General features: G+C 42.9%; 1 protein-coding gene and 1 long non-coding RNA gene across 5 annotated transcripts in view; one reads left to right on the top strand and one right to left on the bottom strand.

Annotated features, from left to right (window-relative positions):
* Window positions 1-15,022, top strand: part of DCAF5 (DDB1 and CUL4 associated factor 5) — a 45,311-nt gene that overhangs the window by 26,260 nt on the left and 4,029 nt on the right. For all 4 annotated transcript variants that reach the window (XM_083606423.1, XM_083606426.1, XM_083606425.1 and 1 more), the window contains exons 6-8: window positions 698-911; window positions 8,145-8,211; window positions 10,075-10,202. In XM_083606423.1, the coding sequence (XP_083462549.1) occupies window positions 698-911; window positions 8,145-8,211; window positions 10,075-10,202 (409 nt within the window). The remainder of the gene's footprint in view (window positions 1-697; window positions 912-8,144; window positions 8,212-10,074; window positions 10,203-15,022) is intronic.
* LOC310759945 overlaps window positions 8,220-15,022 on the bottom strand; it is a 33,552-nt gene continuing 26,749 nt past the window's right edge. Inside the window, exon 3 of the long non-coding RNA XR_014546665.1 lies at window positions 8,220-9,030. This is a non-coding gene — a long non-coding RNA (uncharacterized lncRNA). The remainder of the gene's footprint in view (window positions 9,031-15,022) is intronic.

Here is a 15,022-nt window from a genome sequence, read left to right as displayed (position 1 = left end):
TCTTTGGAACTCCTTAATAGATGTGATCAGAAAGGCTCCCTCCCTCTTGAACCTCAGAGGCTATTCAAGAGGTTATTTAGTTTCCTGTTTTGTGATTAATTTTAAATTAATTTTATCTACTGTACGTCTTTTGTAATTTGTATGTACACCACTGAGAAACCTGTGTATAAATAGCTGAAATATTATTGTTCATTTATTAAAGTCCTCCTGAATTCAACAAGAGATTATTTCCTTGTAAGTGCAGGGAATTATAGTTGTAGACCATGATCCAGTTTAAAGTTGAACCTGCATGTCCGTCTGAAATTATTAGAATGGGTTAGTTGTGGCCAAAGTTTTAGCAAATACTCTTAACTGGATTTGGGACTTGAAATAAACATTGCTACTTGTCTGAGATTTTGCCAAAAATCTAACTGAAATTTTGCGACACATCTAATTCATAAGTTAGTCCTAAGTATAGAGCTTGGGTGGCTTATTGGATACTCAGTAACGTTTCCTTCCTGGAAATTTATTTAGGACATCTGAGTAATATATGGAGAAGTGTGGTTCATGGAACACAACTAGTTACACATCTATAGACATTCTGCCTCCTTTGAACTCCTTCCTGCCTTGTTGTGATAAGGAGGGATGGCTGATAGATGCTTCATGGTAGTTAAATTGCGGCAGCCCATCTTATTCTTTCTGGTTTCTTGTTTCCTAGTTCCCTGCTCCGGTATGGTGGGAATCTATCACTTCAGAGTGCCATGAGTGTGCGGTTTAACAGCAATGGAACACAGCTGCTTGCTCTCAGACGTCGGCTGCCACCAGTCCTTTATGATATCCACTCCCGTCTGCCTGTCTTCCAGTTTGACAACCAAGGATACTTTAATTCTTGTACCATGAAAAGCTGCTGTTTTGCAGGTGATCGCGATCAGGTAAAGAGCCTCAGTTGCCAAGTCTGTGAGCTGAATAAATATTTCACTTGTGGCATTTATATCCCACCTTGCTCTCCAAGGAGCTTAAAGTGGCATATATGGCTCCCTCCCTCCTTGTTTAATCCCCACGACAACCCTGTGAGGTAGGCTGAAAGGGAGTGACCGATGCAAGTTAATCCTGTCAGTTTCACTGCCAGGTGGGGGCTTGAACCCCAGTCTCCCAGGTCCTAGTCCGACAATATAACCTCTACACCATACTGGCTCAGTGGGCACTTCAAGAGCATTGATGGCATGGCATTAAAACACAGGGTCAGTGTGCCTATATTTAAGTTTTCCCCTTGCTTAAAACAAAGAAGGGTGTTAACACTGAGAGACCTGGACAACATACCCACACAACTTAGCCAACCCTGTGGGGTGAAGTAGGCCGAGAGATGGTAGCTGACCCAGGTTGTCCGCTGAGCTCCTCATCTGGGTGGTCATTAGAAATTGTATGTCTCTGGTTGAAATCCACTGTCCACTTCACCCCACTAATGTGACTTTCAGACTAGGCACATTAAAGGGGGGGAATGAAATCCTTTGATACTAAACAAGGTAATGGAACTGTGGTGGCTAAGGCTCTGTTTCCACTCCATCAACGCATCATACGAGTTTATTCCAAAAAAGCCCCACATGGCGAGCTGTTTTAGTGCATGCAGCTGCTTGCAACATGGCTCTGCTGCGTTTCACCATATTACTGTGGTATGCAAGAACTTGGACCATGCTTCACAGCAAATAGTTGCAAGCAAATGGCACACCATGCAGAGCTGTTACATGGCTATATTTCCATACGAATCGTGCCTTGGCTAATGCAGAAATGTTAATTGGGAGTAGGTTGTACACCATGTTGCCTTGATTTGAGATGACTGGTGCAAATGTTTAGAAAGATGATAATGTGCTTATTTGCTTTCCCTTTGTTTCTACATATTTCTTAAACTTATATCCCACGTGTTTTCATCATGGAATCCAAAGAGGGGGTGCATGTGGTTCAGTCACCACCCAGGCACCGACCAGACTCAGAGCTGCTTTGTTTCTGCATGGTGATGACCCCATGTGTCTTCAGACCTACTCTTTAGAATATTGATGATCTAGTGGGTTATGATGACTTATCTGACCTCATCTGGCTCAGGCCAGTTGCACCACCATTTTTTTTGGAAGGGGGCGAGTGTTTTCCTTTGTTACAGAGGAGGAAAGAAGAAGCCTGGTGCAGTATGGTTGGGAGAGGGGGAGGGGGCTGGAGAAAAATTAAAATGAATGCTGTTGGGAACTTGCATATATTTTATTTAGGCAGCGGAAGGGAGAGGAGAAAAAGCAGTCTTCAGAATGCCTGGTTTTGGTAGCATGATGGGAGGGGGAGTCTAGTTTTTTGTAGCTGCACTGATGCTCTATCACATAGGCGCCAACTCTAAGGGGCCCAGGTCCCTTCACCCCTCCCATAAAATATGGGGGGGTGCCACCCCAATTTTGACAACAATCAGTTGCAGAGGAGGCTGAGTGTGGAGCTGAGTGCAGTGCTGATTCAGTGGTTGGACGCTGCTTCTGCTGCCACAAAAGCAGCCCCGGGCAAGTGGCAGGAGGAGAAGGCCAGGCTCCAGAAAGGAGGAGCCACCAGCCATTGAAGCTGCACTGCTATTGTGTTTGGCTCCACCCGTGACTCCTCCCTGTGTCACACGGGAGTCGTGCATGTGTCATCTCCCCCCAATTTTCTACTTAGGTTGATTCCTCTATCAATAAAAAGTGAGTAAAGTTTGGTGAAATATGAATTTCTTTAGCAAGATCTCAGCCTTCTAGGGAATGACTCCCAAGACTTGATGAGAAATTTCCTTTGTTTTAGATCAGTGCTGCCTCTTTCATTTCTCCTTAGTTCTGAAATTCGTTTTTCCCGCTCCCTTTTGCTTTGCTGTAGATATAGCAAAGCTCCAGGCCACCAGTAATAAAAAGCAGTACTTTGCTGCTTTTTTCAAGCAAGAGTTAACGTGTGCTTTCTGAATAAAACTAAAATTATCTTTACTCTGTGGCATGTCCTCAGACATTACATCACCACTCAGTCTCCTTTGTTGATATTATGCATGTGCAGGAAAGTTTCAGGAATGCAGCAGTCACTGGGTTGCTCTTCCAGCATTCCTTAGGATGAGTTCTGCACACTGAGAGATTCTGGTCAGAATGCTTTGGGTTTTGCCTTTCAACATGGTGCTCCTAGAAAGAGCAGTGGCTAAAACAACTCATTTACATGCTGTTTTGTTTTGTTTTTAAATAAACTAGGGAACTTGCTCAGTGCCACTTAAGAACAGAACTGGCAGCATTTTCCACACACATCCCAACCTTGGGGATTTTTTTTTGCATGCTTTTGCAGCACTAGGAATTCGCCTTGGTTCAGAGTAGGAAAAATTAAGCATTCTGAGGCTAGTTCAAAAATGGAAGCATTCACTTCCGGGTTTTCGGCGTTCGGGTTCTGAATCGTTCAGCTTCCAAGACACTCAAAAACCGAGGTTCCACTGTATCAGTTTTAGTTGGAAAGGGCAGGCACTTGACTACTTCATACCACGTGAATTCCCTCTCAGAAGCAGTGCTGTTCTCTGAGTTTAACTGATAAGATTTCCCTAATTCCACCAGGCATACAGGCTTGTTTTCAAATTATAAACTAGATGTGGACAAACCATTTTTTACAAGCCTAATGTTGAAACAGTTGTACTTTGATGATGAACAGGGGATTTCAGGGAATAATGACCTAAATACACCTTATGAAGGTTTTCTGATTATCTTCAAATGCATTTACAATGATTAATTTTGAATGTTTTCATTAAGGCCGTAAGAAATACCGTATTTTTCGTCCCATAGGACACTCCGTCCCATAGGACGCACCTAGTTTTTTTGGGGGGAAATAAAGGAAAAATTGTTTCCTTTATTTCCCCCCCCCAAAAAAAAAACCAGGTTGGGGAACAGCGGTATGGCGGCGCTGCGCCTCCCCGCTGTCCCCCGAGCTTGTGGGGCTGGCAGATGTCTGCCCAGCGCGAGGGGCGCTCTGCTTAAGGGCGCTCCGCGCGCTGGGCTGCAGGCTGCTATCTGCCGCGTGGGGAGCCCTGCGGGAACTCCCACAGGGCTCCCGACGCTGTGGATGCCTGCCCGGCGCGAGGGGCACTCTGCTTAAGGGTGCTCTGCGCGCTGGGCGGCACGCTGCTATCCACAGCGTGGGGAGCCCTGCAGGAACTCCCGCGGGCTCCCCAGGCTTGCTGATAGCTTCCTGAAGCCTGGAGAGCGAGAGGGGTCGGTGCACACCGACCCCTCTCGCTCTCCAAGCTTCAGCGAAAGCCTGTATTCGCCCCATAGGACGCACACAGATTTCCCCTTCATTTTTGGAGGGGAAAAATGCGTCCTATAGGGCGAAAAATACGGTATATTCTTGGTAACTTTAAGTAGCGAGCTTACTGAGGTGAAGCACTGGAGTTACCCTATACTGCCAGTGGGGGCAGCAGTGGCTATTATGAGACCTATTACATTGAAAGCAAATATAGACAGGGCCATGTATTTAATTTCTGATATTGACATGATATATACTGTTCAAACAGCTGAAGGCTAGGATTTTTTTTGAAGAATTATATTTGAGTGGTGAAAGAGTGAGGCAATTACTCTGAACATTTGAATGTTGAAGTAATTTTTATCCCCAGTAGCTTATTCTTATTAGCATACATTTATTTTATGCCTTTTCTTGCTTCCAGAAATATGTCATTCCTGATTTTCTGCCTAATTATCAGTTGTTATATTTTGGGTGCACATGTGTGTGTACAGAGCTGTAGAACGTGTTTGTTTAAATAAGCAGCATATCACAAAACGGAACAATTGGTTTTACAGTTATCACTATTGAAATTTAAAGCAACCCTCCTTTGCTTCAAAATTTATGGAATTTTATATATATGAAGAGATGTAAAATAGTAAGATGCTCTTCTTCCTGTGACTATTTTGAGAGTGGGAACTGGCTTTTGCCACAGACTTGAGAGTTCATGCAGATGAGCAACCTGGGAAACTTTTTCGAGTGCTGCTGTTGGCAGGGTGGGGAACTAAGGGAAAGATTCAGCGGCACTTAAGTGTGAAGATGACAATCCAAACTGAACCAAATTTTGGAAGTTGCATGTGCTGTGAACGGTGTGGGTGGCTTTAGACAAGCCACTCTTCTCTTAAGCCCTGGTTTAGTTGTCAGTCATATCCCATACCTGTGGTGTCAAGCAGGCCATCCATTTTTCAAAGCAACATTTGTTTATTTGTTTCCTTATTTAAACAACAACAAGCAATTATTTGAAGTGTAAAAGTGCTGAGGGGATTTCTTGGTGTCATAGCTGAGAGCTTAAGGGTTAATAACACTCCAGTCCTCCACACTAGGGTCCAAATAAGCATTGGGAGCCCTGTGCTAGTGAACTGTGTAAAAACGAAAAATCTTAAAAGGCCCAGTTATGTAGCTAACCTAATGTGTAATTTGGCTCTTTAAGATGTAAGAAGCTCTGTCAGTCATGAATTGCCTTACACAAAAGAAGCAAGCAAATGTGGAGCAAGAAAAAAGGGCTGGCTTTAATTTTCCTCTTTAATACTTTGCATTCAGCAAAACCTACGGAAATATAAAAGCTTCAAGATGCCGACCGTTTTCCAGCAGACAGTAGTTAAGAAACATTTATTCCTGTTGGTGGCTGAATTCCAGAATGTGCAAAAAGCACTGCTATTAAGACCGCAGTAACTGCTGCCGATCATATTCCATTTTGCATCAGTTGCCTGTAGTATGTTCTCCTTTTGGGGCAGAAATGGGAGGGAGGTTCAGGCAGGCAAGGAAGCAGCAGAGCCAGCAGTCTGGGGATGGCTCATTCTAAACAATTGAGGCATGTTTATAGAGTTCTGGGATTGCTGCTTTGTGCAGCAACAGCTATTAACCATGCCTGGGAATTTTCTTCCTTCTAAGGCAAACTTCTGAATCAGCAGCTTGTCATCCAAAAGCCTTTCCTCCCCTCCCCTTTCGGTTGTTTGCAGCTAGTCACAGATGGAGGATGATTTACATCTTTGCTCATCAAATGACTTTGAATATTTTCCCCCAAAAGACTGTTAATGTTGTGTTTGAACACATTCTTTTAATGTTTGGAGAACTTAATGGGAGTAGGAAATGGGGGGGCAGTTGGCATGAGAAGCACTTTTTTTGCTGCTTTAGGTCACACACTTCCTGAGAGTAGCTGAACCTTGAATTAGGGAAACCACGCAAGTGTGCAGGATCCCAGAGAGCAGCTTGCAGCACCTTTCCTCCCCTCCGGTCCCATTTGCTGCATGGCTTAGCGTGTTGTCTGAACAGGGGCTTGTGGTTCAGCTCTCTGCTTGCTAACCACGAGGTTAGGAAGGAGAGAGCTTAGCCATGAGCCCAAGTTCAGACAACACACGAAACCAATCCTGACTTGCTTTGCCACAGTGCTGCCGCAAAAATGACCAGGGAGGAGCACAGCGGCTATAAGCTTCTCTCCAGGAGCCAACACAGGCTTAGTAAGGTAAGGTCTGGTTTTTCAGGCCTTGTGAACCAGGCCATGGTGTCTCACGTGATGTATCCTCAGTGCTGGAGACACAGCAGGCAGCATATATTTCTTAACAACTTTCTTCATATTATCCTACAAGAGCAGCTTCTCTGACCATGCTCCTAAAAAACAACTGACTAGAACAGAGATGGGTCTTCATTTTTCCTTCTTTTAGGAAACTTCATCTCTTGAGGAACCTTCACGCAAACAAGGGTGGGGAATAAATAATAGAATTATTATTACTGCTACTTCTTCTACACTAAGACTATTAAACTGAGTGACTATGCTACAACTGTGTGTTGGGACACTTGCAATTGTGAAAGCTTAGTGAAACTCACCAACCACCAGCAGCGTGTTGGCTGCATTTGGCTGGCTGTTAAGTGCAAGATACTTTTTAGTTATTGGGGGGAAATGTGTAGTTGCATTCACATCTACAGCCTGAGCAACTTTCCTGTGCTAGATCCTTTTTTGGACATTGTTAACATTTGCCAAAAGGAACTCCACTGGCAGCACTTATCTAAAGCTGTCCTCTTATAAGCAGATCTCTATAAAATTTCACATGGAAAGGAGTTCCTTGTGTGACTGTTTTCTTCTGGCAGTAACTAGGCTGGAGTGCCAGAACACCTTGACTTTACATTTTGAGAATTCTGGTTAGGATGAGGACAAAATACCCTTGCAGTTGGAATGAGCACATCCAAGTTGGGTAAAGCAGCTGGGCTTCTCCACATTGGAGTGTACTGTGTGTTTTACAGCTGCTTGTTTTTATTTCTCAGTCCTTGAGAATGAAGGATCTTCATCTTACTTACTTTGTCAATTTGTTTGGCTACTCTAATTGTTTAGTTTCTGCCTGTAAAGTATTTTAAGTGCTCTTTGGTTAAAATTGAATCAACTTTTGCCTTATTTTCCCTTCTTTCTTTGTGCTACTGGGTTACAAATATGAGGAATTATTTGTTGGCCATCAGGTTGGCACAGACTGAAGATTGGTCAAATGTTGTAAAAGACATAACTCTCTGTATCCCCACAAAGTTGCTCTCAGATGTTCTTCCTTTTTTCATAACACTTCAGCTCCATATGCAACTTTTAAAATTGTGGTAAGAAATGGCCAGTTCGTTAGCACTTGCATACCTCTGCAGTTTCCCAGTGTAATTGTGTTTTATTTTCTTTTTTTCAGCTAAACAGACTAATAATGTACTTTGAGGAAGGAAGCTTTTAAAATTATCAGTACTGTACTTTGAACTTTCATACAGTGGGCATATTGAGTGAATTTGAGGGAGAATTCCATTGAAGTTAAAGCAAATAAATCATAAATGAAGACTAGAACAGGGGCAGGTGTTTGACTTGTGTAGCATGATTTTTATGGGTATAATTTCAATGGGACTGGAAAGTAAATATGCATTAGATTGTAGCTTATAATTTTTGTAGCCTGTTGATTTTTAAAATCAAAGCCTTCTCTCTCCCCACTGGTTTATCACGAATCCCTGGTCTTTATATTTTCAGTCCTTGACCTGCCACCATACCAACAATACGAATTCTGGGGATGTAGAATATATATGTATTGCATCATATAATCAAGCTATTGGAATCTTCCAAATATGTATATTTCAAGGGCTGCCTTAGTGGTGAATTTGTTGTAACTTACTAGTATTTTTATTTCTAACAGTACATCCTCTCTGGCTCTGATGACTTTAATTTATACATGTGGAGAATTCCTCCAGATCCAGAAGCAGGTGAGTGTTCCTGAAAAATCTTCCAAATTAAGTTACTAGCGCTAGGAAAAGCAGTCTTCTAGAACAGTGCTTCCCAAAGTGTGGTGTGCATACCCCCAGGGTTACACTGAAGAGTTTCAGAGGGTACATGGCAGAATTTGCTCTAGCCTAGATAAAATAATGATGTTAAAACTAGAAATTATCTTCTCCCAAAAAGGCCTACCACTGGTATAACATCTCAAAACAGGTATACAATCATTGTAAGTTTGGGGAACACTATTCTACATTATTAGCAATTTATGCAAGAGGTGCATTATTGGGGCCGCTTTCCTGTACATGCATACCTTTGTGTAAACCCCGTGATGGTTGCTATCCTTTGCATGTCTGCTTGGAAGCGCTGAAGTTCTCCTGGTTTGTGTGTGACGTGTGTATATATCCTCGTTCCCATCGCCTTCTTAATCAAAATCATCTCTCCCCCTTAGCTGCTCTTTGCCTTGTAGGGGTGGGGAATACAGGTATCTGTATTTTTCACCTAACACTGTGTTATTCATTGATGCAGTCAGTCCGAATATGTAACAGTTTAGAAATGCAATACCTAAAACACAAAAAAGCATTACGTATTCACAATATTAACAACTACTGAAACACACATGCACTAAGTTTAGTGCTTTAATTTTAGCTCTTTGTTGATCTATGTATGTTGTCATGAGTGTCACTGCTTTCTCACTTTTGTGTCCCCAACATGGCTGTTTTTTAAAAAACAAAGTGAAGGTTCCTTCATGTTCCACTTCTGGGCTTCCAGAAGCATCGTTTGTTGAGCAGTGCGGTTGAGTGACCAAGCTGAAATACATGAAGTAATAAGTTCTTTACTGTGCTGCCAAGCGCTACAGTCAAAGGACTTTTTGGAGAAAACTGGTTCTCTTCAGTACTTCCAGCACTTCTAAGTAATTGTCCAGACTTGCCTAAAGGTCCATGGTTTTGGTGACCGAACCAACTCAGCCTTATGTAGTTCTCCTGTGATAAAGGAGACACAGACCTGTTGGGTTCAGAGGCCTGGGACTCTTAGAAACATAAGACCCAGGACGTGTACTGTGTCTTATTAGATAGCAGGTTTGTTTTAGAGTTCCTTCCTTACTTGCAGCTACGTGCAGATTGCCGTTCTTCCTTCCAGAATTCCCTTTCCCCCGGTCTGCCTACTGTAAGTCCTGGGGTGAACTAGTCTACACTTAACTCAGAGCAACCTGGAATCCTGGTTTGGATCAAGGAATGGATCTGCCATAAGCATTACAGTGACTGATCGATTGGTAAACCACCAAGAGAGTAGATAAAAACAAATGCATTTGTGTTGGCTTGCCCTTTACTTGAAGTAGCTTTTCTTCCCATCTCTGTTGAGGCCATCACTACTTTACCTTCTGGATAATAGTACCAACAGTATAGTAAAACGGAATGGCCATCTATCTGCCTGCCCATAGTTCTGAAGTTGCTAAGGGGAAGACTGACTATGATTTGGAAGCTTCCTCTGATGAGAAATGCTGCTGTACGTCTCCACCAGACATTCCTATCTTCAGCCTGTTCTGTTCCAGTTACATTGGTTATCAATATGCTGTTTTTCACAACTATATGTGGTATGCATGCATGCAGGCTTACTGGAGTTTTTGAATATTTCACCACTGGCATAGTCCAGAGTCAGGGTGTCCTTGACTTAAGGCAGTTTTACTTGCTGCCAATGAAATAGTGACTAATTTAGTGGAAGGTGCACAATGGGATAAGGGCAGTGGTGGACATATGGCCTGTAGCTGTACACAGCTAGTATTTCAAATTCAGTGCAAACAAGCCATTCTTTGGTATATGGAGCTATTCTCTTCTGTTGCTGTTTTTTTCCAGGTGGAATCGGCAGGGTGGTTAATGGTGCATTTATGGTATTGAAAGGTCATCGTTCAATTGTGAATCAGGTCCGATTTAATCCCCACACCTACATGATCTGCTCCTCAGGTGTGGAAAAGATTATAAAGGTGAGCCCTTTTCCTCCGCTTTGCCATGGCTGTTGAGTATCCTCTTCTCAGATCTTAAAGTAAATGAAACTTCTTTTAAATGTGTAAACATTTCCTTGTGCGTGTTCTTAAGCAGAACTGTTGGTTGCTATGATCATGCAGGACTTGTGTTCTTTGCTAGAATGTGCTTCATATTCTTCATTTATTGGGAAATACAAGTTAAGGCAGCCACACACACCAGCAAATGGCATGTTTAATATAACTGCATTAATCAAAGCTGGTACAGTCGAGACACCCACACACTTTATCCCCCTCAGTGAGAACCAAACTAGATAAAATGTTGGCAGCCTGCTCATGTCTCCCACATATTTGGGTTTTGTGGGGGGTTGCTTGTTTACTGAAATGCAGCCATGGAAGGGGGGCGTTGAAAACTTGACCAAGGAAACAAAGGGTTTCCTTGAGCCGATTATTGTAATATTTATTCATACCTTGCTTCTCCCCTTATAGGTTTCCAAAGTGGCTTACAGATAGAAACATGACTCACTAAAAACATTTTTAAAGAACCAATTAAACATCAATAGAATTAAAACTATATACATATATGAAATCTGTTTAGAACATAACAAATAATTGCAATAAAAACCACAAATGAGTTGTCCAAGGCATTTAAGCAGTTGTCTTTTATCAAGAGCAGCAACTGTATTGAGGGGTGCTTCTTGAGAGAAAGCATGTCCACTCAGGGAGCCCCTCTTCATAGAAGAGGCTTTTTCAGTGTCCATGGATGAATACATGCCCTTGGAGGCCTTCCCTGACACCTGCAGGGTCCCATCCTCCCACCCCTTCCCTGCTGAAATTTGGCTTGGGAAAGTTTAACATTTGCTCCCCAGCTGCACACTCTGGGTTGGTCACCCTCACTTAAGCTTAGTGGGGAGCCAAAGGGTGTTCCCAGGGCTAAATACTGGCAGGGCGAAGGGAATGAGTCTACATCCACGTGCATAGTTGTGGAATGTACATGGTGCCCCCAACAGTTTCTCCAGTTTGTAAATATGTCCATAGCTGGCGCCCCCTGTTCTGTGGGTAAATAACCCTTAACATCTGAAACAACACTCAGCTTCTCCAGATGTTCATGCAAGACACAGTTGTAAGGAGTGATAACTTGATAAATATTTATGAAAATAGTAGATGGTCTGAAATGTTTAATTGCTTGAAACACTCTTAGAGGCTACTGCCTGTGCAGCAGTGAGGTTATTGGAGTTGGGTGCAAACCACGACACTAGCTGTTTTGGGGATGGTGCACATACTTGGTTTTGGTTCTACCACAGAACACATTGGCCGCATTTGCGTCACCTTCCTTCAAATCCAGGATTTTACCCATTCTAAACTCCAAACAAACCTGTGAAGTAGCCATTTAGCTGGGAGAGAGGGAGTTTCATGGGTGGAGAGGGGCTTGTAAGTCACTCTTCCTGGTCCAAGTCCCAACTCCCTTGCTGCTGCACCACACTGGCTCACTGACGTTGAGCTGAACCCTTGAGTAGATTATCTTGTGCTCCTTTATGTATATACAGGTGCAGTGGCGTAGCGTGGGGGGTGCAGGGGGGGCCGGGCGCAACATCTGGGGTTAGGGTTCGGGGGCGCAAATCCACGGGTTAGGGGGCGCAAATTACTTGCCTTGCCCCGGGTGCTGACAACCCACGCTACGCCACTGTACAGGTGCCCTGCAGGCTTAGAAAGCAGGTTCAAGAGGATTTAATTCTACGCCTGTTCTGTTTTCAACCATCCTCTGAAGAGCTTTGCAAATGTCTTTAGGGCAGATGGCAGTAATTGAGGTGTATCATGTAAACACTTTAGTCAGTTGCACATTGATTGACTGACTGTAACCCTGTTGGCCATTTACAAGCTGGGGGTCATGGCTGGCCCAAATCCTGCCAGCATGGTCCACTGCCTGTCTGCATAATACAGTACCAAGAATCTATATTCAGTCTGTGTCTCTGGCTTGCTCTTTGAGTTTGCTACTGCTTTCTCACCCTATTCTCCAGATACTAATGCATATTTAAAAAGGGATATATCTGGCAGCAGCACAAGCAAGGATTTTAATCACACTGTGTTGTGTACCGTTGAAATGCCTTGCCTCTTGTTTTTGAGACGTCTGCCCTAACTGTATTTACACCAGTTTCTGCCAAACGGGTATACGCGTAGACTTAATTGGTTCAGTTTGAAGCCTCTTGTGAAATTTGGATGTAATAACCAATGAAGCTCTGAATCTTTCCTGGGTGACAGTACTTGGTCTGTTGGATTAACGTATGTATATAAACAGCCCCTGTGTTGCTTTTGTTGCACCTATATTTTATTTTTATTTTTTGCGGGGGGGGGGGGATATTGATTCAGTTAAGTGTCTTTTTCAAGAGCTCTCCCAACCTGAAAGGTTGTGGTGCTTGAATGCCTCTGGAAAAGAGAATTCGTGTTAGATCATAGGTTCAGCATGTGTATTTGTGAAACATGTCTATCTTTTCTAATGTACAAGCTTAAAACTAATTATGAGGAAGAAATATTGATGAATGTAACTGCCATGCTGGAGCTCCAGTTTTTCTGTGCCTTGTCCTCATTTTTGCAAGACAAACTATTTTGGGACAAGAATGGCTCAGCTTCAGATTGCTCGCACCTAAGCTCATATCCTACGATCACACATTGTAGGCCAGCCTTGTGAGCCCCTTATAGACTTTCCCGCCTGTTGAGATCAAAATGTGAGGCCCTGCACTGGAATTTTCACCTGGGTAAGGTTGAATTGGCAGGAACCCAACAGAGCAATTCTTTGCAAGGGCTCCCAATTTTAATAACCCTTCAGTAAGCTGATCTATCTGGCTCCTAAATCCTTAGAGGGGTTGCCAAAACTTGGCCTTGAGAGGAATTTGAGAGGTGGATGAGCGGGTGTGGACAGCTGCTGGTGACTTTTCTGTTTTGGCGTGTTATGAATTAAAGTAAATTTAAAATCCAGCTTTATTTGAATTGTTAGCACGGCTTGATGACAGAGTAATTTTGTGTAAAGTTTTTATGTGGAAGATAGCCTTTGAGAAGAGACTTTAAACTAAATGGAGATTATGAAGCAACGCCATGATTCAGAGAGAACATAATGGTGAGTCAAAGGAGAAGACTGCAGAAAAGCTTACTTGGCAGGCAGATGTTGCTCTGCAAGTGGTAGAAAGGTAGAGTTGTGTACACTATTGAGAGAAACTGGCTGAAGTCTGTAGAGGGCTTGACAGCAGGAGGGCAGTGTTGAACTGAATATTGATGGTAGTGGCAACTTGTCAAACTGTGTGGGAGGGAAAGTTGTAAGGTATTGCTGATTTATACTTTAATGAAAATTGAAGTGCACTACTATGTAAGAGATGGAAGGTTTTTTCAGCCATGTTTCTATGGAGACAACTATAGAGACAAGCTACTATCTGTCTCTTGCTTTTATAGGATAATTTGATGTAGCACACCTAATTATATACACTTGCAGCAAAATCATAATTTAGCCTACCTGAACACAGCATAAAATATCTTGCTGGCATCTTGCTGGCAGGTGACTTAACCTGACATCTCTGAAAGGTCACCTTCCTGCATGTAAAAGGAGTCTGAGGCTTTCCTGGCAACTGCAGGTGATGATAAAAAAGGTTGCTCCTTTGAAGGGCTTTGCTTACTTCTCAACTTCTATCCCAACTCTAAAATCTTCCCAAAGAGTAGCTGTGTTCATCTCTTGCAACAAAAAACAATCAGTCTTGTGTCTCCTTCAATACGAATGCATATATCGTGACATAAGCTTTCAGGGACTCAAGCCCACTTGTCAGATGCATGAAGTGAAATCTTAGTTGGCAGGTAAACAAAGGAGAAAATGGTAAGGTGGGAGTCATGTCTATCTTATTACATTCTTTGGTAGTAAGTGCCTTTACAAGGATTTTTCTGCAAAGTCATGTTTTTAGGATTCAGGTTTTCAAAGTGGGTGTGGGGACTAGGCTTGAGGATGGTTTGAAAGAATGGAGTGAGGGAAGGGTGTGAAGTTCCTGACTTTATTTTCAAATAATTGAAGGGGAAATTCAATAGGCATTAAATTTTCTCCCTTTTGATTACTGCCTAACCTGTTCTTTGGTTTTGATATTATCTTTCTAACCCAAACTTTTCTACAGATGCATGAGAACTAATGACTTGTATGTATGTTTCTTTCTTACTGACATTTGGAATCTCCCCAGATTCCACATTCATGTTGTGATCCAATGGGTGTTCCTTGCAGGTCTTCCTCAAAGTTGGACTATTCCGTTATTATGCAGAATTAAAATAGGAACAACCTCCGCGTGACTGTACTTTTTGTTCTGGGGGAAGTAATTTGAGGGAGGCATTTCTGAATTCAGCTACTTACTGAACTGGTTCCTTTAAAGGATTGTTAAGAGGACCTATTAGGACTCAGCAGCACTAAACAACTATCACCCAGTCACAAATATCCCCTTCTTGGGCAAGGTGATTAAAAGCATGGTGGTGGTCCAGCTTTAAGCCTGTGCGAAGGAAGCTGAGCATCTGGACCCATTTCATTCTGGCTCCAGGCCTCTTCATTGTACTGAAACTGCTTTGGGTACCTTGGCTGATGACTTTTGTTGAGAGAGAAGGGGAATGCAACCCTGTGCATTCTCTTTGACTTCTCTGACTTTTGGTAGTGATGACTATGGAATTCTTCTGGACTGACTGGGGGGGCACCATTTTACTGGGGTTATGTTCCTACCTCCAGGGTCAGTTCCAGAAAGGAGCAATTGGGGGAGGGCTGTTACTTGACACCCTGGGAATTGACCTGTGGAATTCTGCAGGGGTCCATT

This window comes from Podarcis filfolensis (genome assembly GCF_964270895.1).
Source record: "Podarcis filfolensis genome assembly, chromosome: 1".
NCBI lineage: Eukaryota > Metazoa > Chordata > Lepidosauria > Squamata > Lacertidae > Podarcis > Podarcis filfolensis.
This window is presented reverse-complemented; position numbering and strand designations above follow the sequence as displayed.